The 25,000-nt window shown below is 38.5% G+C and overlaps 5 protein-coding genes and 1 long non-coding RNA gene across 6 annotated transcripts; 3 read left to right on the forward strand and 3 right to left on the reverse strand.

The window, feature by feature from the left end:
• Positions 1-5: 5 nt before the first annotated feature.
• LOC129412564 (uncharacterized) lies at positions 6-951 on the forward strand. Its single transcript, XR_008633752.1, has 3 exons — positions 6-44; positions 143-169; positions 266-951. It is a non-coding gene; the product is annotated as an uncharacterized LOC129412564 (long non-coding RNA).
• Positions 952-4,022: 3,071 nt separating this feature from the next.
• mcm6 (minichromosome maintenance complex component 6) lies at positions 4,023-9,866 on the forward strand. Its single transcript, XM_020939473.2, has 18 exons — positions 4,023-5,379; positions 5,507-5,653; positions 6,067-6,177; positions 6,266-6,353; positions 6,461-6,622; positions 6,706-6,871; positions 7,020-7,168; positions 7,240-7,390; positions 7,466-7,607; positions 7,692-7,833; positions 7,910-8,017; positions 8,102-8,257; positions 8,332-8,460; positions 8,540-8,704; positions 8,780-8,903; positions 8,976-9,188; positions 9,266-9,405; positions 9,469-9,866. The coding sequence occupies exons 1-18, from the start codon at positions 5,282-5,284 to the stop codon at positions 9,577-9,579; spliced, it is 2,502 nt and encodes an 833-aa protein (XP_020795132.1). The 5' UTR covers positions 4,023-5,281; the 3' UTR covers positions 9,580-9,866.
• Positions 9,867-9,914: 48 nt separating this feature from the next.
• Positions 9,915-12,212, forward strand: si:ch73-71c20.5 (DUF4748 domain-containing protein). The gene is made up of 3 exons (XM_055166515.1): positions 9,915-10,008; positions 10,212-10,464; positions 11,972-12,212. Exons 1-3 carry the CDS (start codon positions 9,948-9,950, stop codon positions 12,126-12,128), a joined length of 471 nt encoding a protein of 156 aa, XP_055022490.1. The 5' UTR covers positions 9,915-9,947; the 3' UTR covers positions 12,129-12,212.
• Positions 12,195-17,119, reverse strand: LOC110173497 (protein lifeguard 3). The gene is made up of 12 exons (XM_020939518.2): positions 16,899-17,119; positions 15,561-15,840; positions 15,385-15,452; positions 14,181-14,245; positions 14,039-14,092; positions 13,912-13,962; positions 13,799-13,838; positions 13,556-13,593; positions 13,310-13,397; positions 13,125-13,220; positions 12,979-13,032; positions 12,195-12,890 (listed from the first exon to the last, which is right to left on the reverse strand). Exons 2-12 carry the CDS (start codon positions 15,835-15,837, stop codon positions 12,741-12,743), a joined length of 981 nt encoding a protein of 326 aa, XP_020795177.1. The 5' UTR covers positions 15,838-15,840; positions 16,899-17,119; the 3' UTR covers positions 12,195-12,740.
• A 649-nt stretch (positions 17,120-17,768) lies between these two features.
• casp8 (caspase 8, apoptosis-related cysteine peptidase) lies at positions 17,769-21,285 on the reverse strand. Its single transcript, XM_020939514.2, has 12 exons — positions 21,127-21,285; positions 20,366-20,479; positions 20,104-20,282; positions 19,928-20,033; positions 19,656-19,764; positions 19,551-19,582; positions 19,401-19,458; positions 19,261-19,325; positions 19,060-19,168; positions 18,800-18,927; positions 18,120-18,505; positions 17,769-18,040 (listed from the first exon to the last, which is right to left on the reverse strand). Exons 2-12 carry the CDS (start codon positions 20,471-20,473, stop codon positions 17,905-17,907), a joined length of 1,416 nt encoding a protein of 471 aa, XP_020795173.1. The 5' UTR covers positions 20,474-20,479; positions 21,127-21,285; the 3' UTR covers positions 17,769-17,904.
• Positions 21,126-24,667, reverse strand: catip (ciliogenesis associated TTC17 interacting protein). The gene is made up of 9 exons (XM_055166514.1): positions 24,060-24,667; positions 23,588-23,773; positions 23,449-23,504; positions 23,250-23,336; positions 23,011-23,178; positions 22,353-22,477; positions 22,203-22,279; positions 22,059-22,132; positions 21,126-21,985 (listed from the first exon to the last, which is right to left on the reverse strand). The coding sequence occupies exons 1-9, from the start codon at positions 24,163-24,165 to the stop codon at positions 21,791-21,793; spliced, it is 1,074 nt and encodes a 357-aa protein (XP_055022489.1). The 5' UTR covers positions 24,166-24,667; the 3' UTR covers positions 21,126-21,790.
• Positions 24,668-25,000: the final 333 nt, after the last annotated feature.

Below are 25,000 nucleotides of genomic sequence, written 5' to 3' on the forward strand. Positions count from 1 at the left end.
TAATAAGAAGATGGACATAACAGCATGATAAAGACCCTCTGGAGGTAAATACTGCACTTGTATTAAACACTGTGGCCTGAAATGATCCAAACTGATATTTGTGTTTCTCTTATTTGATGTTTTACAAAATTCCCTCTGCAAGTTCCAAAAATGTAGAGACAGACCCTGTGTAAGTTTACTGTATTATCCTACTTTTATTAACTTTCATAACTAAACATATGCACATTATAATCACACCCGTTGTTGTGCATATTGTTTCTTTCAGAACATGCTGTGGTGGAGTTTAAAGACTGACCCTCCGTAAGTGCATAGATTTCTCCAATCAAGTGTTTACCTTTCATGTTCAAATCACACAGCCACTGTCATGACTTACAATGTTCTTCACAAACCTGAACTCTAACTCCTTACAAGAATAAGAGGTGTAATGGGGTGTTTAATACACACTGGTGTCATTTCAGATGTGAGAAAGGGGAAGCCCAGTCCTGGACACTGACAGACTGGATCTTCACCAGTAGGATTGAAGAGGAGCCAGACTCACTGCACCTCTGCCTCAAAACCTCTGCCTCAGACTGAAGCTAAAGACAGAGGCTCTGAAGCTCCCACACTGCACACTCTATAAGAACAACCATCCGTCTAATTGTACTGTGGTGGTAAACACAAGTTAAGTTTTAAACAGTATGGTATGGCTACACTCTGTCTCATCTGTCCAGGCTTTTACTCATATAGCTTATATTTGTTTTTTGCCATTTAAAAAAAACAAAAACTTTGCTTAACTTGAACTATTTTTAGTAAAAACTGTAAATTGTCATTTTCATATTAAGAATGAAGCATTGGTTAACTCAAAGGGTATATAAGTCCTATAACATTAATAATAAGTATTCATGTCCTAAGATTTCTAATTAATGATTTAAATAAATATAGTTTACAATGTAAAAAAAAAAAAAAAAAAGTTTCTTTTTTTCTTAACTAATGAGATTTAGTGATAGGATATCACTGATCCAACTTTGAAATTGTTTAAGTTTATGTTTTAAAATTTAAGCCTTTATATCCTAGTTTTAATACTTGCTGTAAAAGGTTTATGTACAATTACAATGCAAATGCTGCTGGTGTGTATTTAGGTCAGTAGGAAGTGGATCAGTATTAAATCTGAAGCATATTTAGGCTCCTAACGACACAATAAACAGATCCGCGGCTGATAACCCGGTTCTGAAAGCGGATCCAAAACGGGTCCTGGGCGGATCCGCGAGATACGCAGCGGATCAGCCGCGCCTCCGCCGCGGATCCGTCAAAATAAACCCGGATCCGCGGCGGAGGCGCGGCTGATCGCGGCGGATCCGTTGCTGATCCGCGGCGATGTGCAAGTGAACTCCGATGCGGATCCGCCGCGTATATTTTTTGCTATGTGGGTAGTGTTCACGTTTGATAGCTTGATTCATATCTTTGGGGTCCATACATATGCGTATCTTCCTTGGTGTGACCACAGTGACCATACTGTTGACCCACTCAGTTGGCTCTGTCTGCCTTGCTATCACTCCCATCTTCTCCATGCGCTGTAGTTCCTGTACTACTCTTTCTCTCAGTGCAACTGGTATTTTCCTAGGGCCATGTACCACAGGTGTGACTGTGTGGTCTATCTGTATGTGGTGCTGACCAGGTAAACAACCCAGCCCATCAAACAAATCATTATAGTCTTTTAAAATGTTGTGATCTTTTGTAACTTCATACAGTCTTTTCACTAAGCCTAGCTTCAAGCAGGTAGCCCCTCCTAGAATAGCTGAAACATCCTCTTGTGTGATTTCAAACTCAATTTTGTGCTTTTGACCTTTATGTACACATGTTAGTGTTTTCTTGCCCAACGCTGCCACCTTGTGACCAAAAAATGGAACGAGTTTCGTCTTGCTCGTCTGAATTTTGTCACCGGCCCCAAGCGCATCCAGTGTCTTGATTGACATCGCGTTGCAATCTGCGCCTGTGTCTAACTTGAATGTCACAACTTTATTCTTTATTTTAAATCTCTCAGTCCATATGTCTTTTGCTTGGTTAGTCTTTGTAGACTCCATTTCAAAAACATTTGTGTTGTGCTCCACTTCGAGTGTCCCCAAGAACATCTCCGTTTCATTTTCAGTTTGCTCCACCGCATGAACTTTCTTTCCATTCTGTTTACGTTGTCTCTGCGTTCTGCACATCTTGGCATAGTGATTTTTCTTATGGCATACATTGCACGTCTGACCATACGCAGGGCAGTTTTTTTCCATGTTTAAATCCGCATCTGTTGCAACTGGTCTCTTTTTGCACAGTTTTTTGTGTACTCTTGAATTCTTTTGTCCTGACTGTTCTCAACTTGTTCATTTCCACTTCTTCAGTTAGTGCTTTAACTTGGCTGCTTGTGAGCTCACTGGCCCGGCATATATCCAGAGCTTTGTCCAGCGTCAGATCTGCTTCACGTAACAGTCTGCCTCTCACTTGATCAATTGTTATACCGCACACTATTCTGTCACGCACCAGAGAATCATGTAAAGCTCCGAATTCACAGTCTTTGGCTTTGTTTTTTAAATCCGTGACATATGCATCAATGGTCTCACCTTGTTTCTGGGCTCTGGTGAAGAACATGTGCCGTATGTAAGGTAAGTTTTTTCGTGGCTCACAATAGTCTTGAAACTTCTTCTTGAGTGCCGCTATTTTGCCTTCTTCATCTTCTGCGAAGTGAAACGTGTTGCTTACTTTTATCGCCTCCTCTCCTGCGACATGTAGAAATGTGGCGCATTGCACTTTTTCTGACTTCTCTTCCAAGCGTTGAATCCAGTTTCTCCAATTTTCCGCTAGGTTGCCATGCAAACTCAGGTTCTGTGGTGGTTGAAACTGTGCCATTTTCTATTTTCGCGTTATCTTCTGACACCTTGTTATATTTAGGAGGCATGAAGACAGATCATTTTAACAAAAGCTTTATGTCATACGTCAGGAACGACGATACAACTCCCGCTCACATCACGCACATACGTAATGACGTAATCCTACGGATACCGTACTAATAATACATCACACCCGGCACGTCACCCTCTCTTCCCGACATCCGCCCAGGCCGACAGCTCGTCCATTAGACAAATTACATAATGCACCTTTAAATATTTTTTGGAGACATTGCGCCCCCTGCTGGCCAACAGTGGAAAATGCACCATGTCCGTTATTTATTTTTTTGCTCATAGTCATGCATAGAACTTATTCCCTGAATTTGGTACAAATCCAATTATGTTGACATGTCATGTCTATTCTAGGGGGCGCTATGGAGTTCACTTTTCATATACTTTATAGTGTATTATATTCAGGCTGGGATCAGGCATTAGTGATTGAAATTTCAGCACGATCGGACTCAGCCTGTGTCTGTAATAATTTTTAAAATATTTTTGGGGGAATCTTTGCGGCCCTGCTGGCCAACTGTGAAAAATGCATCATGTCCGTAATGGACTTTTTTGCTTGTATTCATGTGTAGAATTTAATCCCCGAATTTGGTCCAAATCTGATCATGCTGACGTTTCATGTCTATGCTAGGGGGCGCTATAGAGTTCACTTTTCATATGTTTTATAGTGTATTATATTCAGGCCGTGATCAGGCATTAGTGATTCAAATTTCAGCACGTTCGGACTAAGCCTGTGGGTGTAATATTTTTTTAACAATTTTTTGGGGGAGTCTTTGCGCCCCTGCTGGCCAGTAGTGGAAAACGCATCATGTCCATAATGGACTTTTTTGCTTGTATTCATGTGTAGAATTTAATCCCTGAATTTGGTACTAATCCGATAATGTTGACGTTTCACGTCTATGCTAGGGGGCGCTATAGAGTTCACTTTTATTAAATTTCATATTTTTCATTACATTGAGCTCTCTAGAACAATACCTGTGGCCGTGACGGGTCACTGAAAAAACAGGAAATGATGGCGTTTTTCGCCGGCGTGCTACGGGCGAACCGTAAGGAGTATCCCAAAAAACGTTGACAACTTCTGTGAGTTTATGTCTGTAGATGTGACATGTCATATCTGAGCTCATTTGGACTAAACCCCGGGGACTTGAATCTTTTTTTTAGACGCCCAAGTCAAAACGGCGGCGAATGTTTGATCCAATATGGCCGACTTCCTGTTTGTCATAGAGACATGCTCCAATTCATCTTTTGTCTTGTCACATTGTTCTCTATCACTGTCCCGAATTTCGTTTCCCTGCGACAAACTTTGCCTGTCCCCACTCCCATAGGGGTCCAATTCTAGGCGGCGCTGTTGAGTCTTGTCACTCGGGTTATTGTTGCGATGCCCATTTTATCGAATTTTTCGCCGGACCGATCGATCTGGTCCCCGGTTTGGGGACTTTTCGTCCATGTTCAGGGGGTCAAAAATGCGATTCAATGTGGTGAAAAAGAATAATAAGAATTTTAAGAAACCGACGAAACAATACCCCTCGCCTCTAACTTTTGTTAGTGGCGAGGGCCAATAACCCCCCCGTTCATGACATAGGTTCATAAATGATGTAGTTTCTTATATACATTGATCACGGAACTTTACAAATATTTACATATAGAAAAATAAATTTCATTCTATGGTCGCACAAACTAATATTAATAAAGAAAGCACAGAAGTTTATGGTTTATAATGGTATCAAAGTAAGTAAAAGGAGAGTGAGAAAAATTTAAAGATTTGTTGTTGTGTTTGTTATGTTTGTGTGACCTATCATTGGGCGAAATACTTTGCTCAGAACCCAACTAATAACAGCATCACTAAATTATATATGTATTTATTATATGTATGTTTATAGCCGTGTTGAATGAACTCAAGTCTGGACATCCCTGCTGCTTTAAGGATCAGCTGGGAAACATCCTCCCCTAGTGGTCATCTTTTGACTCTTATGGGGGAAGAAATATGTGACATATTACAAACGTTACACAACTGAAAACATATTTCAATGCGATCAATAAATTAACATCGTACAGTTACGGAAATAATACCAGTTTCCCACCGTGTCTGGATTATGTGCATCTTTTTTCGTAGGAAAACGAGAAAATGCAGAAACGTTGTACGTAATCCAACATAACGACTTCTGATTGGCTCTAAACATTGAGATATTTGCATGTTGTCACCGATTGGTCTAAAATGGCGCGCCAAACGTCACGTGGTGTGTCTTTTCGCGCGAAAGTGTTCTCTGTTGTCAGGACCTGTCCGTGTGTCGGTGCGGAGTGGAGTATTGGTGCCCTGTTATCTCGTTTTCTGAACATTTTAAAACTGCTTTCACGTTTTTTTCGACATGGACGTAGCCACAGCCACCGCAGAAACAGCCGCAGAGCTCGTGAAGGACGAGTTGGCGGAGAAATGTCAGAAGTTATTCCAGTCTTTCCTTGAAGAGTAAGTAACTTCTTATGGCCTTTATAGCAGACCTCTTCCTTTCTTAAATAAAGCCCCAGAAACAAGTGTGCAATAATGCAAATACCGATCATATACGATCGTAGAGTTACATTTTGTGTTTTTGCAGGTACCAGAGCGTGGACGGAGAGGCGAAATACGTCCGTGAGGCGGAGGAGCTGATTCGGCCCGAGAGGAACACGCTGCTGGTGAGCTTCACAGATCTGGAGGGCTTCAACCAAGAGCTGGCCACCACTATTCAGGAGGAGTACTACAGGTAAGCGGCTGTTCCACTGTCCTAGGTAGGACAATGAAACAGCTTTTCTAAGCAGAAAACTTTACAATTTTCTGCATTTAAAGAAGTATCACCATGTATCAAAAATTTTAGTGAATAGCTTGATGGCTTGTCCCCCCTCCTTTTGTTTTAAGATTAATAGGTTTATTTTAAGCATAATGGATGGTCTGTACTTGGTCACAGTAGCTCAACAATAGATTAAGAACTTAAAAATGGTAGCAAATGGCCAATAAAATATGAATTGCATGAACTCAGTTGTACGTAAATGTATAAATATGTGTACCACTGTATTGGGCTAGATACATAGCCAATATACACAAACAAATGTTATGCAGTTTTGATGTGTCATTATCACAAACAGTAGTACATGGGACTTCATCATTGTCTGTTTTCAGGGTGTATCCCTTCTTGTGCCGTGCTGTCCGAAATGTCGCTCGGGATCATGGAAATGTTCCATTGACCAAGGAGTTTTATGTTGCCATTCAGGACCTACCAACCAGACACAAGTAAATGGCATTACTCATTACTTGCTTTTAAACTCTTTTTTTTTTTTTTTTCCATTATTTGCATGATTGTGTGTTTGTATAATTGTAGGATCCGTGAACTGTCATCTATGCGTATCGGATCATTGGTGAGAATCAGTGGTCAGGTAGTCAGGACGCATCCAGTGCACCCTGAACTGGTAAGAGTTATTAAATTTCAATAGGAAGCACTTTGTGTCATTCTGTTCTAAAAACACAAACTTGTATTTTGTAACTTGTATGTATATTGTATTTTAATGCTTTTCAGGTGAGTGGAACCTTCATTTGCATGGACTGCCAGGCTGTGATCAAAGATGTCCCACAGCAGTTTAAATATTCCCCTCCCACCATCTGCAGAAACCCTGTCTGCAACAACCGTGCACGTTTTCACCTCGACACACACAAGTCCAAGTTTATTGATTTCCAGAAGGTATAGTTTTGTTTTTCATGGTGATTAATTGGAATCTAAGAACAGTAGAGTCTTAAATCAGAATGTATTTTGTTTATGATCAGGTTCGTATTCAGGAGACCCAAGCAGAGCTGCCCCGTGGTTCAATTCCACGCTCACTGGAAATAGTTTTGAGGGCAGAGGCTGTAGAGACGGCTCAGGCTGGAGACCGTTGCGACTTCACTGGAACCTTGATTGTTGTCCCAGACGTCTCACAGCTTGCCACTCAAGGTACGGTATAAGTCTGAATGTTTTTGAATGTTTTGTTACTCATGTTAGCATAAAACCCCAGTCATCTTGATATTAAAAAAGGGGGTGGGTTATAAATATGGAAATTAGGAAGTTGTAATAATGAGACCGTGTGACTTTTTCCATCCAGGGGTCCGTGCGGAGACAAGCACCCGAGTAGCTGGTGGACCACAGGGCTTTGAAGCAGAGGGTTTGAGGGGACTTAAGGCACTGGGAGTAAGAGAACTGTCCTATAGACTGGCCTTCCTTGCCTGCAACGTGGCTCCCACTAACCCCCGCGTATGTCCCATAACTGGACTTAAAACTTTCATTGAATGAATTTGTTAACCTAATGCCTGCCTTTTCAATAGTTTGGAGGCAAAGAGCTGCGCGAAGAGGACCAGACAGCTGAAAGTATTAAAAGTCAGATGACAGAGAAAGAGTGGGAGAAGGTGTTTGAAATGAGCCAAGACAAGAATCTTTACCACAATCTGTGTACCAGTCTATTCCCCACTATTCATGGTCAGTGAATTGACATTTAGTTTATTATGCAGTGAAGTAGGTCCTATTCCTAATGCAGTCTTTTTGTGTGAACAGGTAATGATGAGGTTAAACGTGGTGTCCTGCTCATGCTCTTTGGAGGTGTTCCTAAAACAACTATGGAGGGCACTTCACTCCGAGGAGACATCAATGTCTGCATTGTTGGGGACCCAAGTACTGCAAAGAGCCAGTTCCTCAAGTATGATAAAGCTCAAAGATTTTATTCATTATTTTATGTCATAGCTGTTCCAGTGGTATAAAAATGTTACTTGATTATGTCCAGACATGTGGAGGAGTTCAGCCCCAGAGCAGTGTACACCAGTGGTAAAGCCAGCAGTGCAGCTGGTCTGACCGCTGCTGTGGTTAGAGATGAAGAGTCTCATGAGTTTGTGATCGAGGCTGGAGCCCTCATGCTTGCAGACAATGTGAGTTTGAGTCTTCAAATGTAGCAATTTCGCAGCCATTTCAGTCGCATTTACATGAATGTTTATATATTTGAAGGGTGTTTGCTGCATTGATGAGTTCGACAAAATGGACCTAAAGGATCAGGTGGCCATCCATGAAGCCATGGAACAGCAGACCATCAGCATCACTAAAGCTGGAGTCAAGGTAATGCATTTTATCCACAACCTTTTAGACCAAACAATCTTTCTTCTTTTTTTTTTTTCTAATGAGAATTAAATATCTCCCAAGGCCACTCTGAATGCTCGCACATCTATTTTGGCTGCTGCAAACCCAGTCAGTGGACGTTACGACCGCAGCAAGAGTCTGAAGCAGAATGTCAATCTGACGGCTCCCATCATGAGCCGCTTTGACCTGTTCTTCATCCTGGTGGATGACTGTAATGAGGTACTTGGTTAGTCGAAGTTAGTTAGTCCAATGCTGTTTAGGTACTACATATTTAGTATGTTGTACTAATACAGGTGACTGACTATGCCATTGCGCGACGCATTGTGGACTTGCACTCTCGTGTAGAGGAGTCTGTGGACAGACTGTATTCTCTAGATGAAATCCGCAGATATCTACTCTTTGCCCGTCAGTTCAAACCAAAGGTATGCCTTTAGTCCTACTCTCTTAAATGTGTCTTTTAGTGTTGTTAACTTTAAATGCCTTGTCTTGTTCAATGTGTAGATCTCCACTGAGTCTGAAGAGTTCATTGTTGAGCAGTACAAACGTCTGCGCCAACGGGATGGCTCTGGGGGCGTGTCCAAATCAGCCTGGAGGATCACTGTACGCCAACTGGAGAGTATGATCCGCCTGTCTGAGTCTATGGCCCGCATGCACTGCTGTGATGAGGTATGTAGTTTAATGCTGGGAACAGATTTAATTGCCTTTTTTATAAAATTATTATATGCATATATTTGCCCTCAGGTTCAGCCCAAACATGTAAAAGAAGCTTTTCGTCTCCTGAACAAGTCCATTATTCGAGTTGAAACGCCTGATATAAATCTGGAGCATGAAGAACAGATGGAGGAAGAGGAGCAGCATGAAGAAGGTACACACAATTTTCAGTGAATGCACTTTACCATTAGTCTTGCATCCCCTAATTGTACTAATTGACTAATAGCAAACGTGGCAAATGGTGGGGATGGAGTAAACGGGTTGAACGACATCAATGGCCATGATGCAGTGAATGGACACATCAACGGGGTCAATGGACACGTGAATGGAGTGAACGGCCACTCTGACAGCCAGCTCAAACCCTCCCTCCGTCTGTCCTTTACTGAGTACAGACGCATCTCCAACCTCCTAGTTCTGCATCTGCGCAAAGCCGAAGAAGGTCAGGAGTGTGAGATTGGACAGTTTTTGTTGTTCTATGCTTATGTATATTTTTAATTGGATTGTCTGGCCATACAGTTGAGCAAGAGGAGGAGCTGAAGAAGAGTGCTGTGGTGAACTGGTATTTGAAGGAGATTGAAGCAGATATTGAGTCTGAGGAGGATCTGATAAATAAGAAGGCACTTGTAGAGAAGGTCATTCACCGACTTGTTCACTATGTAAGTATTTATTTGCCACCATCCAAACTGTAAGAGCTATATCTAAAGTGCTGTGTTTTTCAGGATCACATCCTTATTGAGCTTTCACAGTCTGGACTGAAGGGGTCAGAATCTGCAATCACAGAAGAGGAGGCAGTGTTGGTTGTAAATCCCAATTACATCCTTGAAGATTAAACTGAACATTGTCCAATGTATGTCTTCATTGGTTTCAAATACTCATATGTAATACATAGCTGTAGCATCAAAGATGTTTGAACTTTGATAAAAATCCTTGACTGCCACAAATATTCTGGAAATCTTGTTTTTGAGAGGGGTCAGACTTGTAAATATGTTACTTTTTCTAAACTGTAATGCCTAATTTTGTATAGGCCTTTTGAGGCATTTAAGCTCTTGTTTCGTGTGCTCCTTTGTAACATTATGGCAAGAAGCACTGTATTTGATGAAATAAAATATTCCTCCCACTTTTGTCTTGCAACGGTTACTGTAAATATTTTCATGAGCCACTGCGTGGCAGTATTGATCCAAAACATTGGGGATTGCGCATGTGTAGTCTAATCAACATGGCGGCCTTCAGGACAGCGTTAACACGGATATCATGGAAAGGTAAATTGTAAATAAGTGACCGGTAAATGTCCATTGTGACACCAATATTGTTCTTTCGATAACGAATATTTACGCCTGTTAAGTTAGTAAATGTTTGAGCCTGCGTGTCTGCGTCGGTAGTTAAGCAACTTGAACGATAAGCGCAAATTGGTCATAACCGTGTAAGTGGCTTATGATTCAACAAAGTCCTCCGTTTTTTTCAGATGTACATTTTGCTCCTGTACGGTCCTTGCTGACGCACAGTGCCCTGTGTTCCGGGTTATCAGCTGCTCACAGGAGGCCTCTGGATGTGCCTCCTGCCTCCTCTATGTGCAGCTCCTCCAGACCCGTTCAGCAGAGCTCCCCTCCAAAGCAGAACCCAAAGGTCACAGTGCACGAAGAGGAGGAGGAGGAAGGGCCCGAGTACATCCCCAAAAGAAAAGCCAAAAATCCAATGATGAAAATTGGATATGCCTGGTTAGTATTCTGTATTTCTATTTGTTAAATGAAATATATCCTGAGCAGTGGTGTAAGAAGTACTCAATTTTGTTCCTTAAGTAAAAGTACAAATACTGGAGCGAAAACTACTCAAGTAACAAGTATTAAAGTGTACAAAGTACTGTAAAAGTATTCAAATGTAGTCATTTTAATACAGATTTGTGATGAATTTTGTTCAGTAGAAACAATTTAATCATTTTGTTCTAGCTGTTTTTACTTGTATAATTTTGTTTGCTCAAACTACAAATGTTTCTTATTCTTATATTTATTTGTAAAGGGACAGCTCATATTAATGGTCAATTAAAATGTAAATGTGTAAAGATTATTGGCAGCGTGGCTAATTTCCATCTTCAGTCCCTTGGCAGGTTGATGTAAAATCATCTACAGGACAGGGAAAAGTACAGCAACAATCACACAAAAGTACATAAAATCAGCACACTCACTATACATACAATTCATTTCAAACAGTTAATTTGAAATTCAAAATCAATGTGCTAAAAAATAAACCTTAAAACTTTTCTGCAGCTGTCAAACAACAACAACAAACAATAATAATAATAATAATAATTATTATTATTATTAACTTTTCAATCCTGTTCCAAAATGTAGTGGAGTAGAAAGTACAGATACCTGCTCTCAGAGGAAGTGAAATAAAAGCAAAGTATCCACTTTAAAATTACCTAAATTTACCTAAAATTTTTACTTTACTTGAACTTCGTTACTTTCCACCACTGATACCAATTGTTTTTAGCGGTTAGGTTCTTTGTAGTTATTACTAGGGGTGTAATGATTTCCAGGTCTCATGATAAGATATCGTCACGGTATGAACCTCATGGTACAATATTTATAGCGATATCATGGGGAAGCTCAGGATATGGTGGGGAGGCTCACGATTAGGGACGTAACAATATCCAAATCTCTTGGTATATATTTATTGCAGTATTTTCTGGAGGCTAACAAAAATGCTACTTTTTCCTCTTAAAATGCCTTGACAAGATTTAATCCAAAGAACTAAGACTTAAAAGTGCTTAGAACTGTTATTTGTATTATCTATTATAGTCTATACTGAAATCGAGCAAAGGATCATGGTCTATGTAGTTCCTGCTGTCTTTGTGTAGCTGTTGCTGCACCATAACTCTTAATTTAAGCAAAGAGACTTGTAATTTCCTATATTGTGATGCTCCACGATATTATTGTGAGAACTTTGACGATATGATATCACAATATTTAGGTTATTGTTACATCCTTAGTTATTACATAATATTTGTTTTAACTATACCAGACCTAAATTACTCCCAGACTAAGCAACATTTCAAAAGTAAAGGCACAGAGACACCACTGCATTAATTAACTGACTCTTAAGACAATATGTTACTTACTGAGATGTTCAAAGGGCCTCTGTTTTCATTTAAACTTACATTAAAATTCATCACATTAAGTATAGTGACAGAGTTGCAACTTCTCTTTACTACTGTGCCACTTCTAGGATGATCGGCCTCCCAACTGGAATCCTCACCTTCATTTTGGCTAAGAGACAAGTCGACAAGAACAGACTGAAGCAACTGAAGATCCGTCAGAGGATGAGGCAGTCGAATGAAGGCGAGTTTGATGGGAGTCGATACCAGCGGCACACTGGAAGTTAAAATGGAGGGGGACTACATGTATAATGTAAATACTGTGCATAGTTAATAATACAATCTAAAATAAAGTATGTTGAGAAAATCCAACTTTATTAGTCTTTATGTAATATATATACACATGTTCTACACAAATCAGAATTTAATACAGCAAAAGGCTTATGCCAATTTTACATTCAAATTCATATCTAAAATGGGTAAGTTGTTTGTGGAAATACAATGTTGGATTAAGCCACAAAAAGACCCAGTAGAACAAAATTCTGAGACAAATAACTAACATGACTGACTATTTTACATATGGCACAAAATTATATGAAAATGTTGTATATGTTAGCATTAAGAGTAGCAAAATAGTGCTGAAAACCGTAAAGTAATAAAGAGCAATTACATCAATTTAAGACTTCATTGGCTTAAAACATGATCAGTTATAGTTTACCATCATCCTCTGCCTCAAACTAGAGTTAAGCTATTAATGATACATATCTGCTGTAGTTACTCTATTTTATACTACAACCTTTTATAGTGACTGGTACAATAAAGTTATTAATGTAACTTGATTATAAACTTAAAGCATGGAATAGTTTAGAAGCAGCCAATGTATCTCTACCAGTAATACTTTTATCTGTTTGAGGAACCAATAATTTGCAGTAAGAAAAGGAAGATCTGGATTACATCCACATAGATGGAGAGAGCAGCAAAAATATACTCATCTGGGCCAATAGAATACTTCCTGTTGCCAATTAACAACTGTGTGTGGTAAGCCAGGAACTACAAGACAGAGGCAAGAAAGATACATTGTAAAAATGTGTGATTTTGTTGAGTGACAGGAAATTTAAATACGCTTAAATAGACATACCATAGTAAAGACTATGGCTCCCATGGCGGCATAGACCATATGTAGCCAGTAGATCTGATAAAGGAAAAAAAACATGAGTACAGATTTTAGCTCAACCTTAAAAAACACCAATAGAAATTGCATGAATTGAATAGAATTGCACTTACATATTTGAATGACAGCACGATGACGGTGATTATGCCAGTCACAAACATTACGATCCCAAGGACACAGAACAGGCCCTGGCACTTTGTGAAGTCAACCTTAAGGTGAAATCAGATTTGCTTTATAAACATTCACATGACCAACTTGGAGCAGTTTGATAAAGATCAAATATTCATGCCTTTTCTACCTTGGTCTGGAAACAGAAGACTGTGACAGCAATGCAGACCACAGCGGTGATGCCTACAGCCAGAAACACAGCTTTTGTGCTATAGAAACTAAAGAACACAAGCAGAGGAATTATAAAAATGTCTTTTAAAGGTTGAAACTCAACTGTTCAAAAGAAACAGAAAATGCACACCAAAATTCTTGTAGAGGTGCAAATGCAAGGAGCAACAAGACAAAAGTTTGGTGAAACTCAACTGTTAACTCTTACCTAGATATGGTTCCTGTCATGTAGGACAAGGCCAAAGTCTGAAATTTAAAAAAAAAAGGAGTGGGCTTGGTGAAAACTCAAACCATTTTAATAGACTGGAGACCTTGTTTGATGTATGAAAATCATGACCAAGGGACAAATTTAATAGCTTTCTTTAAGAAGTTTAACCTATGACAGGAGGTATTTCTTAATGAACAGTGTTTGATATTGTCCATACAATTAAGCGTGGATAAGGACACTCACAAAGACAAGCAGAAGAATCAAGTTCCATGGATGTTTCCTCCTAAAACGCAGTCAGATTCAGTCTCATTATTGAGTGTTTCATGTTTAGTAATGATCATTATGCTACAGCTTACCTGGGCCCTGTGCAGCACACCAACACCAGGTGGGTGACGAAGTACACGGCACTGATGAGCAGAGGTACATCAATTCATACCAACTCAATGCATTTGATTTGAACTACAATATAAGAGTAATTCTTACTATGATGCCCAGTAGAGTGCTTGGTTTTTTTGAACAAAGTCCCGGACGGACTCACTAAAAAAAAAAAGGTGTCAAAGTCAAGTCAAAAGTCAAACACTAGCACTGATACATTTAATTATTGAGTTATTCTACAGACACTCACACAAATGTGAAAACAGCCACAATGGCAGCTGTGACAGTAAGTTGAGCAGCCAGAATCATGTAGACCTGCAAACAAATGCAACAAGTTATAATGATTATTAAAATGAAACAAAGTAGTAATGATACCTAAAAATGAAGGGTACTTGTATCAGCCAAAATGCATGATCTGAAGTGTAGTTTAGACACTGACGTTTTTTAGTATACACACACAGGTATACAATCATGACAAGGACAATAACAATACATTACAATTACATTACACATACTTATACATTCACACATTACATATATGTGTATATGTGTGTGTATACACACACACACACACGCACACACACACCTACACACTCATAGACATCAACATGTATTAACATACCTATATTTCATATCCATATACATACACGTGCACATACACACATGCACACAGACATATATAAATTTGAATACACAAAAGTTATGGCACTATGAAAAGGGGCATTTTTACCCACCGTTTTTGATGAAACAGTATTTATAGATTCAGCATTTTTCGCCTTAAAAATAAATTTCTTTCCCAGAATAATAATGAAGTTTACCATATCCCTATACTTTGTTTCTCCCACAAAACCCAATAATAGTGACAGGGGGCACAGCTCAAAACCATCATTAATATTACAAATTATTTTTTGTATTTCATCCCAAAAAGCACCAACAACATGACAATACCAAAAGAAATGCTCAATATATTCTACTTCCTTAGAAGAAAAACAACACAATTCAGATTCCTCAAGACCCCGTATTTTGAGCATCTTCTTTGTAGGTAAAAAGTTATAAACTATTTTAATTTGAAAAAATGTATTCTGTGAATCTATAGAGGTTTGATAAGTTAATTGGAACACTTTTTTCCATGGAATGGGTTGATCAAAACGGTCTTCCCATTTTTTATAAGTCCTATATGGAATATTTTTCAGTAATTTATGATTTAAATAGAAATTATTAAAGCTTTTATTTAGACATTTACTCTGTCAAACTTCATAGTCCATAGTTTTTGTTTTTGTAAGATAAAAGATAACAATTTTGTATACTTAATCTTTTTTTGCCATTTTACTTGGTAACAACACTAAATGTATAAATGGACTGTGTGGAATGGAGTTCAGTTTAACTGGTAAATGTGTAAATGTTTTTAACTCTGTGCATCACAGTAAATCAAAGACATAATTACGACTCTTTACCTTCCTGATGAAGGCATGTCGAAGGCTCACAGTGTCCCATGCACCATCACTTGCTGCAAAGCCATCAGCTGCACCAGTAAAAAGAGATTAGTACTAAAATTAATATTAAGATGCAACGTAAACACGTAAAAAATAATGTTTTCAGTCTACCATCAAGTTTATCTATGAGAACTTACCATTACCAGACTCTAATACATCTGCAGGGATGGTGGGTGGCATCACAGGTGGCATGGGAGGTGGTCCACCAGCATGAGGCTGTCCTGGGTAAGGGCCCGGTGGGTACCCTCCAGGCCCTGGGTACATGTGAGCGTTGGGGCCAGGGGGGTAAGGTGCATTGGGCTGAGGACCACCATAGGATGGGAAGCCATAGGGTGGGGGTGCAGGGTAACTTCCACCTTGAGGATTCAGTGGTTTGTTTGGGTCATCATATCCTGGAGGATAATTTGAGGACATGACCTGTGAAGAGGGAAGCAAGAGCCCAAGTGTTTCATTTTTTCTAAAATATTTTGTTCAAACAAACATTTAGTCATAAATGTATGTATAATTTCAAAGTAAAAGATTAACTTTCACACATAATAACGTGATCTGATATGAATCAGGACAGTTTTGCTTAGCAGGGCTGTGTAATCACTGGAAGTTTAGGGAGAGGCGCTCTAGCACAACAGCTTGAGCTGGCTCCACCTTGTCATGCCATTACATCACAATGAGTGCTCCCAGTAACAGGGCAGTGAGCTTTATGGAAAAAATCTGCCACAGATTGTGGGACAGTTCGTGAAGTATCCATTTTGACGCAGTCAAGACACTTTTATAAAACCGCTGTCCCAAGGCTGCTCTTAAGTTACTGTCAGGTGGTTTGTTGTGACTAGGGTGATAACAGCAAGTTTCTCAATTGTCTCCAGATGAGTCAGCCGTTTGAATAATACCACAGAAACCAGTTATAGGGGTTTGTAACCAGTCAAAATAAGCCTTGGATAATCTGACTGACTATGGCTTTACCTATCAATTTAGGGGGATTACATAGGGTCCAAATATAATGAGGAGAGAAAAAACCAAAGCTGCTGTCTTATGCCAGTACTGCCAGTACGTATAGCAGTTTTATGTATTGTTATCAAATGTGGTATTATGGAATATTTCGTACTTAAAAAGTACAGTTGTATTAAGTACGTTGGCTACCTTGGTCTCCACCATGAGAGTGTGGTGGCAAAAGCTTTATGTTGCTAACTAGATAAGACTATTTTAAACTTCTGTCTTACTTTGAGGAAAGAGTTACTTCAGGACAATTCTGGGCTACTCACTAACTACCCACCTCTACAGAAAACCCTGTTCAGTGTTCACAGATCACAGTGCACAAAAAAGCCTATTCAGGTGAGTCCTACGCCTCACACGTCAGCAGCACGTGAACAAGTCAAAGATTATTCAACATTTAAGATTTAAAATATCGATATAATGCGGTATTTCGGTCTCCTTAAACGTGTTTGAAAATCAAACGATAAACGTAGCTTCACTTAGCTTACCGTAAAACTTGTGCTGGTCTACTCCCGCGCGAAGTTAGAAGTGTTTTAAATCCAATTAAGAGTGTGGAAATAAAATGTATTCTTGTGTTAAAGTAGTGTTTGTGTCGTTTCCGCGTGTCTTGCAGTAGGCAAGAATGGCGAGCAACAGCAGGGTGGAGTACGCTGGAATCCACCAGCACCAACAACAGCAGCAGCAGAATGTCTGCGCAGAGTGAATGTGTAATGTGTAACGTCAATGTGAATGAAGGCGGCCTCCTCTGGTAACATCACAGGCCTGCTGCAGGTTGATAGTGAAGCTGACTCATTTTGATGTAGGTTAAGTTAATTTAGCAAGGCCAACACATCAATAAATTCATTTATATTTTAAATTTGTAATTATTTCTGTACATTAATATTTGGTCTTTATCTGCAATTTCTAACAAAAGTTAGGAGTTAGCCAAGATTTTTTTTTAACATTTCAAATGACAACTGTTGCAATTACTAAACATGAAATCTTACAGACGCTTGTAGTTTGTTCCTTTAAATGTATTTTTGTCATAGTTTTATTTGATTAGATGACAATAAATGTAACGTTAATTACATTAACTCACTGTAACCGAACACCATTCATGTAACCAGTTTCCTGTTTTTGCGTTTCCTGTAGCCTACATGAGCATTTGCAGTTCAGCAATAACTTCTAGAGATAATTTATATAAATAATAAACATTTTGAGGACTGAGAATTTCACGTATCAATTCAAAATAAAGAACATAGCTACATTTTTCATAATTCTGAAAGCCATGGATAGTTTTATAGGTGAAGTTTGTCTACGCATGATGGGTTTGTTTTACACATAGCCTAATTAGTGATTACAATCAGACAGTTACACCATTGAATGTTACACCATTTAGCCTTTTATTAGGCAGAATAACAAAGAAAAAGCACATCAAATACATAATTGGCTTATTTTCTGTGGAGCACTGGGGGTAAAGTGTAATGATTTCATGAAGCTGGCCATACTTTTCCCTCACAGACACTTGAAAACTACTTTTTTAGTGAGCGTGTATTTGGGTTCTGGCATTTGTTTATAATTCAAATAAACACCTTTGCTGACGTTACGGTTTACTCTTGTTAAAATAGTGAGAATATCATCCATCTCCACACTGCAAGAAAGACAAAACATTGTTTGAGAAAATCATTTCAATATTTGCCCAGTGTTTTATAGAAAATAAAATGAATGACCTCTTTGCAGATGTGTTGATTTGCTTGCATAGCTCCTGGATGTAGATGGATCCTGTAGTGGTGCTTCTGAAGGACTTGCACTCTGGCACGGTGGACATACCGAGCAAAAAGTCTGCATCAGAGGGCACCGTCTCTCCTTGCACTGGGCCTGCATCTGCCTCCAAGCCTTTTGGTTCTTTCACATCCTCTGACTTTTGGATAGAGGGCAGAGATCCTGTTTGGTACCTGTTCCCCTGACAAGCTTGAATGAAGAAAAGTTTGGGCTTTCCTGCCAGGGAAGGTGCTTGGTGGCTATTGAAGGGCTGCGTCAATTCTCGAAGGGAAACTGTCTTCTCATCTGTACCATATACACAGCCATATTCTCCATGAGACAGCACACACACCACCTAAAACCACAAGGAACTTCAATTCATTAGCAATTAATCTTTTTTAGGGTGCATTCACACTTGTCTTGCAAAATCACCACATCAAAATTGGGCTATGGGACTAAAACCAGAACTAAATCTTAGACTAAACCAGCACTACTGAAGGACCAAAGCAAAAATAGATTTAGACTCAAACTATGCTAAAACTAAGACCAAAACAAAAAGTATGAATCCACACATAGTCTTGTCTTGTATTTATTGTACTCTGACACAAAGCACACTAGCTTGTAATATGGTTACGCCACATCTACCTACCAAGGCGTCGTCATTATAGAAGTTCCTCATGCCTGTTGATCTTAATAAGTCCGTCATTTGAACACTACTTAGATCTTTGTGAATATCAACCAGGAAACCAAGAGAGGTGAATGTTTCATAGAGAGCTCCTGAGGGAAATGAAATAACATGTGTCTTCATTCATACATTACTAATTAGTAAAAAAAAAAAAAAAAAAAAAAAAAAAAAAAATATATATATATATATATATATATATATATATATATTTTTTTTTAACATACTTGCATCCTCGTGACTACCAGCTCTATTTTTAAGGTTGCCATAAAATGTCTCATTATTGATGACCAGACACAAACCACGGGGATCATGAGTGAAAAGGTAGTACTCCGTCTAAGTCAACCACATATAATGATAAGAACACTGTTAACATGATGTATACAATGTGATATGTGCTAAGACTTTGGAACTATTGATGCACTTACTTCATCAACTGAAGAGAAGGACTTTGTTGTATCAGCGTCAGAGAAAACACAACTGCCAGTGCCAGCTACAAAAAAATACAAAAAAGTTTAGCAGCTGTTAATTGGGTGTAGAGTGAAATATCAAGAACAGGGGAACATACAGCTTGGTTGAGTCTCTGTTACTGACAGACTAGGTTGAATTCTGTGAGGTAATGTGTTCTGAAAGAAGCAAAACAAGGTAAAATGTCTACATCATCTACATACATGAATAAAAATTTTTTATAAAAAAGCCATTGTATAATATAACACACCTGGTAATTCATGTAGGACTGTGACTGTAGTCCTACAAATACAGTAAAATTAGACAGTTACAAATATTTTAATTAACAAGTATTTTAAAGCTCTGTGACACTTACTTTGTGCTATCTCGACATCTACTTCATGTAAAACATTTAAAAGTTCATTCAAGTTTGTGTTTGACAGTAGGCCTTTCTTTTCCATTTCAGCAAACACATCCAAGGCTGTCTGTCAGGAGAAAGAAAACTAATTTAAATTAATTAAAATATACAATACACAATACACAGCATCAATTTGTAGTGGAAAACCAAGTTATTTTTGATACTATTGTTCAAATTTCTTTAATAGGCCATATTGATATTAAAGACTAAAGATTTACGTGTCTTCTTACATTACACTTCTCTGCTTGTCCCTTGCCTAACTTGTCTTCTAATAAAAACTTCATCTTCTCAAGGTTTTCTTTAGTAATGTCCTCGTATATTTGATACAGCATCACCCTGGCAGAAACATCAATGAAAAAAATCAACAAAGAACAGCTCAGTTTAGTAGTCAAACCAATTGTAATACCTGTAATGTGACAGCATAGGATTAGCATCTGCTTCTGTACACTGACTGTAACCTGTCCTTAAGAAGTTGTTGACAAGATCATTTCGGCCGATGGTTTGGAGCAGCTGACAAAGGAAACCATAATTTTCCAGGAGACCCTTTTCCTGGAGCCTCATAAAAAGCCCTTTAGCATCTGTGACCTGTTACAAGCAACACATACATTTCTGTTGTAAATAAATGAATGAATATCCTTTAAATAAATTGGAAGTACTCCTAAACTTACAGTTTCCAGTCGTTTTCTGTTGACAACATCCAGGCACAGAAAGCGCAGGGCAGCTACCTCTGATGACTCCAGCTCTTCGTCTATTTTGGACAAAGTAAGCCTGTCCATTGATTCCTATGGAGAGGCACACGTAAAATAACACAAGAGAAGTACATTCTACCTTTTACCATTTGCATCAATAAAATCCAATAGCTATAAAAGCTTTAGAGTGACATTTTATTATATTATAAAAGATTAGATAGGCTATTTTTGTAGTTTATTCTTTGGACATAGGCTACTTGAATTGTGTGCATTATTTTATTTATGTTGTGTCATTCTAAAACATCATATTTTAAGCCCAAACTGAGTACTTTTGGTGTCTTCCCTAAATACTGGTCGAATACTGGTGTAGAGTAATTTTGGGGATTACAGTTAGGCTACTTGACATAAGAAGACCTACAAACAAGACTTGTAATTGTAGAGCTGTATAGGCAACTCCATGAATAAACTATAATTTAACTTGAAGTTAATAAATCGCCTAACCAATTCTTCCAGTAAACTGACTTTTCCTCAGCTATTTCCTCGTATCGTGGAAAAGACGAACTCAATGACAGGTCAAGGAATAATAACTACATATAAAAGAAGACACCTAAAGAAAAAAAACAACTCATCTACAGTATAGTACACTTTCACACATTTATTACACGCAAACCCGTAGCCGAAATTTTAGATGCCATCATAATAAGACAAGTTGAACAATTTAGAGTATGGTCTAAACTTACCACTCCTTAGTCTCGTAAAATATCGAACGAAGCTTTCCCCTCTTTTGATATGGATAAACCCACAGCATTACAGGTGCTGACACTAATTACACTAATTTAAGACAACATAACTTTGTTACAAAAGCGGTAAAACTTTCCGTGTCACCTGGTAAATAGTTTCATTTTCACAGGAAACACAAAACTGTCACTTCCGCGAAAAAACAATCCTCATGGAACTGTCATGACTAAATCAGATTCATGGACTAAATGTACAGAATTTTCATTGATCCTTGCATTCAATGGTAATTTATTTCAAATTCAGAAAATATATGGCTTACTAAATACGATTTTATTTAAAAATTTCTAACCAAGTACAAATGTAATTAGTTCACGTAAAGAAATTTGGCACCATCAAGTGGCTGAGCAGCGTCAAAGGTTTTGTTTAATATTTTCCTCTAGCCTTCTGTTTTCACTTTCAAATTTGAATCATAAAACGATAAGTGCCCAAATATAGTAAAAAACAAACAGACAAATAAAAACGAAACAATATGATTGTTTAACAATAGTCTCTAAGTAACCAAACATTTAGTGCACAGCTCTTACTGTTCATTTAGGACATCAGAAAATAAGAATGTAGTCTATTATCACAGTCATGGTGTCATGAATAATTTTAGATCAATTATTTTTATATCAAAGGCTCCACAGCTTGAGTGCTTTCACTTTGAGCTTGATGGCAGGAGAATGGGAGGAAGTACTCTCTGGCAAACTGAAACACATCATCTGGTTTTCTCAGAAGCAGAAACTGCAGAAAGTCAGATATTAGAGCTTGGATCTCTGGATGACGTCTCAGATAGGAGGCATGGTCCACCTTTAACTCCTCCTGTCCCAGAGAAAATGTCACTATGTTGGCAAGTCTCCCCATTATTCTACAAAGTATTATGTAAGAATACTACCTTTCTATCCAGAAACTTGGATCGCATCTGCATGTCTTCCTCCCAGGAAAGGGACTTTGTCTCAATCTTGACCACTATTAAACATATAAATACTATATAACCAGCTTGTTCATACATTTCATGTAGCAGTGAGTTTGTGGGCACCTTTCTCCTGATGTGATGGAAGCTCCAAAATCTTCACAGCCACTGGAGACCCCAGCTGCATTCTGCTGACCATATGCCTAAATAGCAAATGTCTGATAGCTAAACATCACAGCGGAATTTGCATGTGCTTTGCTTGTTGATTACACTTACCCATCAGGCAGGAAGTAGCATTGCCATGTTTGGGGACAGTCCTCTGAAAATAGGAGGGCCCTCTTTATACCAAATACCTCCACACTCTCTCCACCAATCTCCTCCTTCTCCACACCCAGCTCTTTCTGGAGTATTAGCAAAATCATGTCAGAATAACGCTGACGTTAACGAATTACAGAACCATCACACAAACTACACAAGAATTGGGAAGTAACTGAATACATGTACTGCTCTTACTTAGTACTTTCTAATTTAGGCTTTAAAATGCACATAATCAGTGAGAAACTCTGTGATGAGTGCGTGTGCGATTTTCTCATCTCTAATGAGTAATAGGAAATGTTTTTAATCCTATGTTGCATCTTTACACTATAACGTAAATGCAACTCAAAATAAAACTATTCAAAGTATTCAGAATACAGTACTCGAATGGGCCCATGTGTCAGAATATGTTATTGTAATTTTATTTGAATACATGTATTCAGTATTATGTAACTAAATACATTTTCAAAGCATTCTTTCCATCACTGATAAGCACTAATGTGCAAAATAAATATGATTAGATGTATGCTACTGAAACAAGAAATAGACAGTAGGTCACTAATAATGAAAGTCTGTAAATAACCACTGGGGAAAATGCTGTGAAATAAATGCTACATACAAATGTGGTACTGATGATGTGTAAATTTTGGTCAATGGAAATGAAAATCATGTTTTCTGGCACTTTCTCCTTGAGAGCAAAAAGACGCATCAGCAGTAAGTGGGATCCTTCGGTTACGAGACCCCTGGTCACAGACAAGGGAAAAGCAGCACTTTGCTCTTTCACCTCCTGCAACAAAAACAAAGGAACACACATGTAATTGTATGAAAAGGTGACATGCATTCAAAATAAAGTCTTACCTGTCCTTCTGTTGTAACTTTAGTGATGAGAATATTACCATCACGCTGGGCTATGTGACATCTTTTCTCCAAACTGCGGCCCTCAAGCTGAACATTAAAACATACAAGTATTTTATACAGTTCTTATGTGAGCAAAAAATAAACTAATCAATCAATTTAATCTATCTTTCATGATTAGAGAGGCTACATTTTGTCCCACCTTCATATACTCATAATAATCTTCCTCCAGCACCTCCAGGTCACATGTAACATAAGCTTAAAAGAGAAATAAAGACAAAAGGTTTAAAATATGTAAAGGCTATGGTGAATTTTGTTCTGACAGCTGATGCAGACTTCACCTGTTACTGTGGTCCCACAAGGGGACTCTTCAATGGCCCCTTGGCTTTGTGCATGCACTAGCATGCAGGGCTGCTGGGCTTTGCAGGCAAGTTCCACACACACAGTGAATTTCCCCAGGTTTCGTCCACTTTCCGACAGGCTAACCAGGTAATCAGTGAAGACACACCTTTGCAGCTCTTCGGGATCTGAGGATGTACAATATAACAACAACAGACTGTCAATGATTAATGTTAAGTCTAATATCACTGCCCAAAACTTCTGAAGCCAAATAAACTTTTAAAGAGTAGGCCTAATTAACTAAGTGGATAGGACGCAATGCTATATCCTAAAATCTAATACTAGACATGTACAATTTAATGGAAAAGAGAACTAGCCTATTACACTGAAAATAAGAAAAACACGTAATAGGTCAGCATCTGTGGGGGGAAAATCTGAAAGAGCCCGACTCGCTGTTTCCTCCATTTCACTCACCAATGTTGCCCATGAAGGCAACAGCTTCGTTTGAAGCGCTTATGACCTCTTCGTGATGTGGTCCTTCGAGGCCCGCTGAATATCCGTCAGGGGAGTAGTTTTCCATTTTAACACGGGACTAAAATATATGAGATCCACTTCCGCTTGTTATACAACAATACATTTGTTGGTATGGAGGTAAAGCGAGGATTAAGTGCCACTTGACAGAGCAGTCCCTTCACCAGCAGGGCAAGCGCGGTTGTCTTGACAACGACGCCGTTTTACCGTAATACTCCATTAATGTGCATTAAGAAAAGTGGAAAATGCGCAGACATTGTGTAGGCCTATTGCAGATGAATTGCATTGAAATGAATGTATTTCAGATGCAAAATTTTGAGAACTTAATCCATATACATATTTTGGTTAGATTCAGACAAACTTTATTGATTCACAAGATATACTGGTAATGGTAGTTCTAAAAATACTAAATGCAGTGAAATAAATTCTAGAGGAACATATATAGACCTAAAAGGAACAGTTTATTTACAGCCGGTTGTAAATGTACAGGCTGTTACATTAAAAAGATACATTTTACTTAGCTACTACAATAAAACAATATTTTTTTCAACTGTGATATGCTGACAGGATTAATTTCTTTGTCAAAGTGTAATGAACCTCTGGCATTTGCTTAATTTTTCCTGGCTTATCTGGATTTCCCTCCTTCTGGCTTACTTCATCGTTGACCCGCTGGAGAATGGAATGAATGTCATCACCCCTAAAAAACACACACGACCACCATTATTGTTTATTACATATGAATATAAAATATACAAATGAATATATTATGGTAGAATTACCTTGAACATCCCTCTTTTAGCTGCTGGCACAATGACTGAATGAACCAGCTCCCATTTACTTTATGTCTAAATGAAACATAATCTTCAACAGTTGCAACGGCGACC

The sequence above is a fragment of the Boleophthalmus pectinirostris genome, unplaced genomic scaffold (genome assembly GCF_026225935.1).
Source record: "Boleophthalmus pectinirostris isolate CB_2022bp ecotype Guang Dong unplaced genomic scaffold, ASM2622593v1 HiC_scaffold_813, whole genome shotgun sequence".
In the NCBI taxonomy this organism is placed as follows: Eukaryota; Metazoa; Chordata; class Actinopteri; order Gobiiformes; family Gobiidae; genus Boleophthalmus; species Boleophthalmus pectinirostris.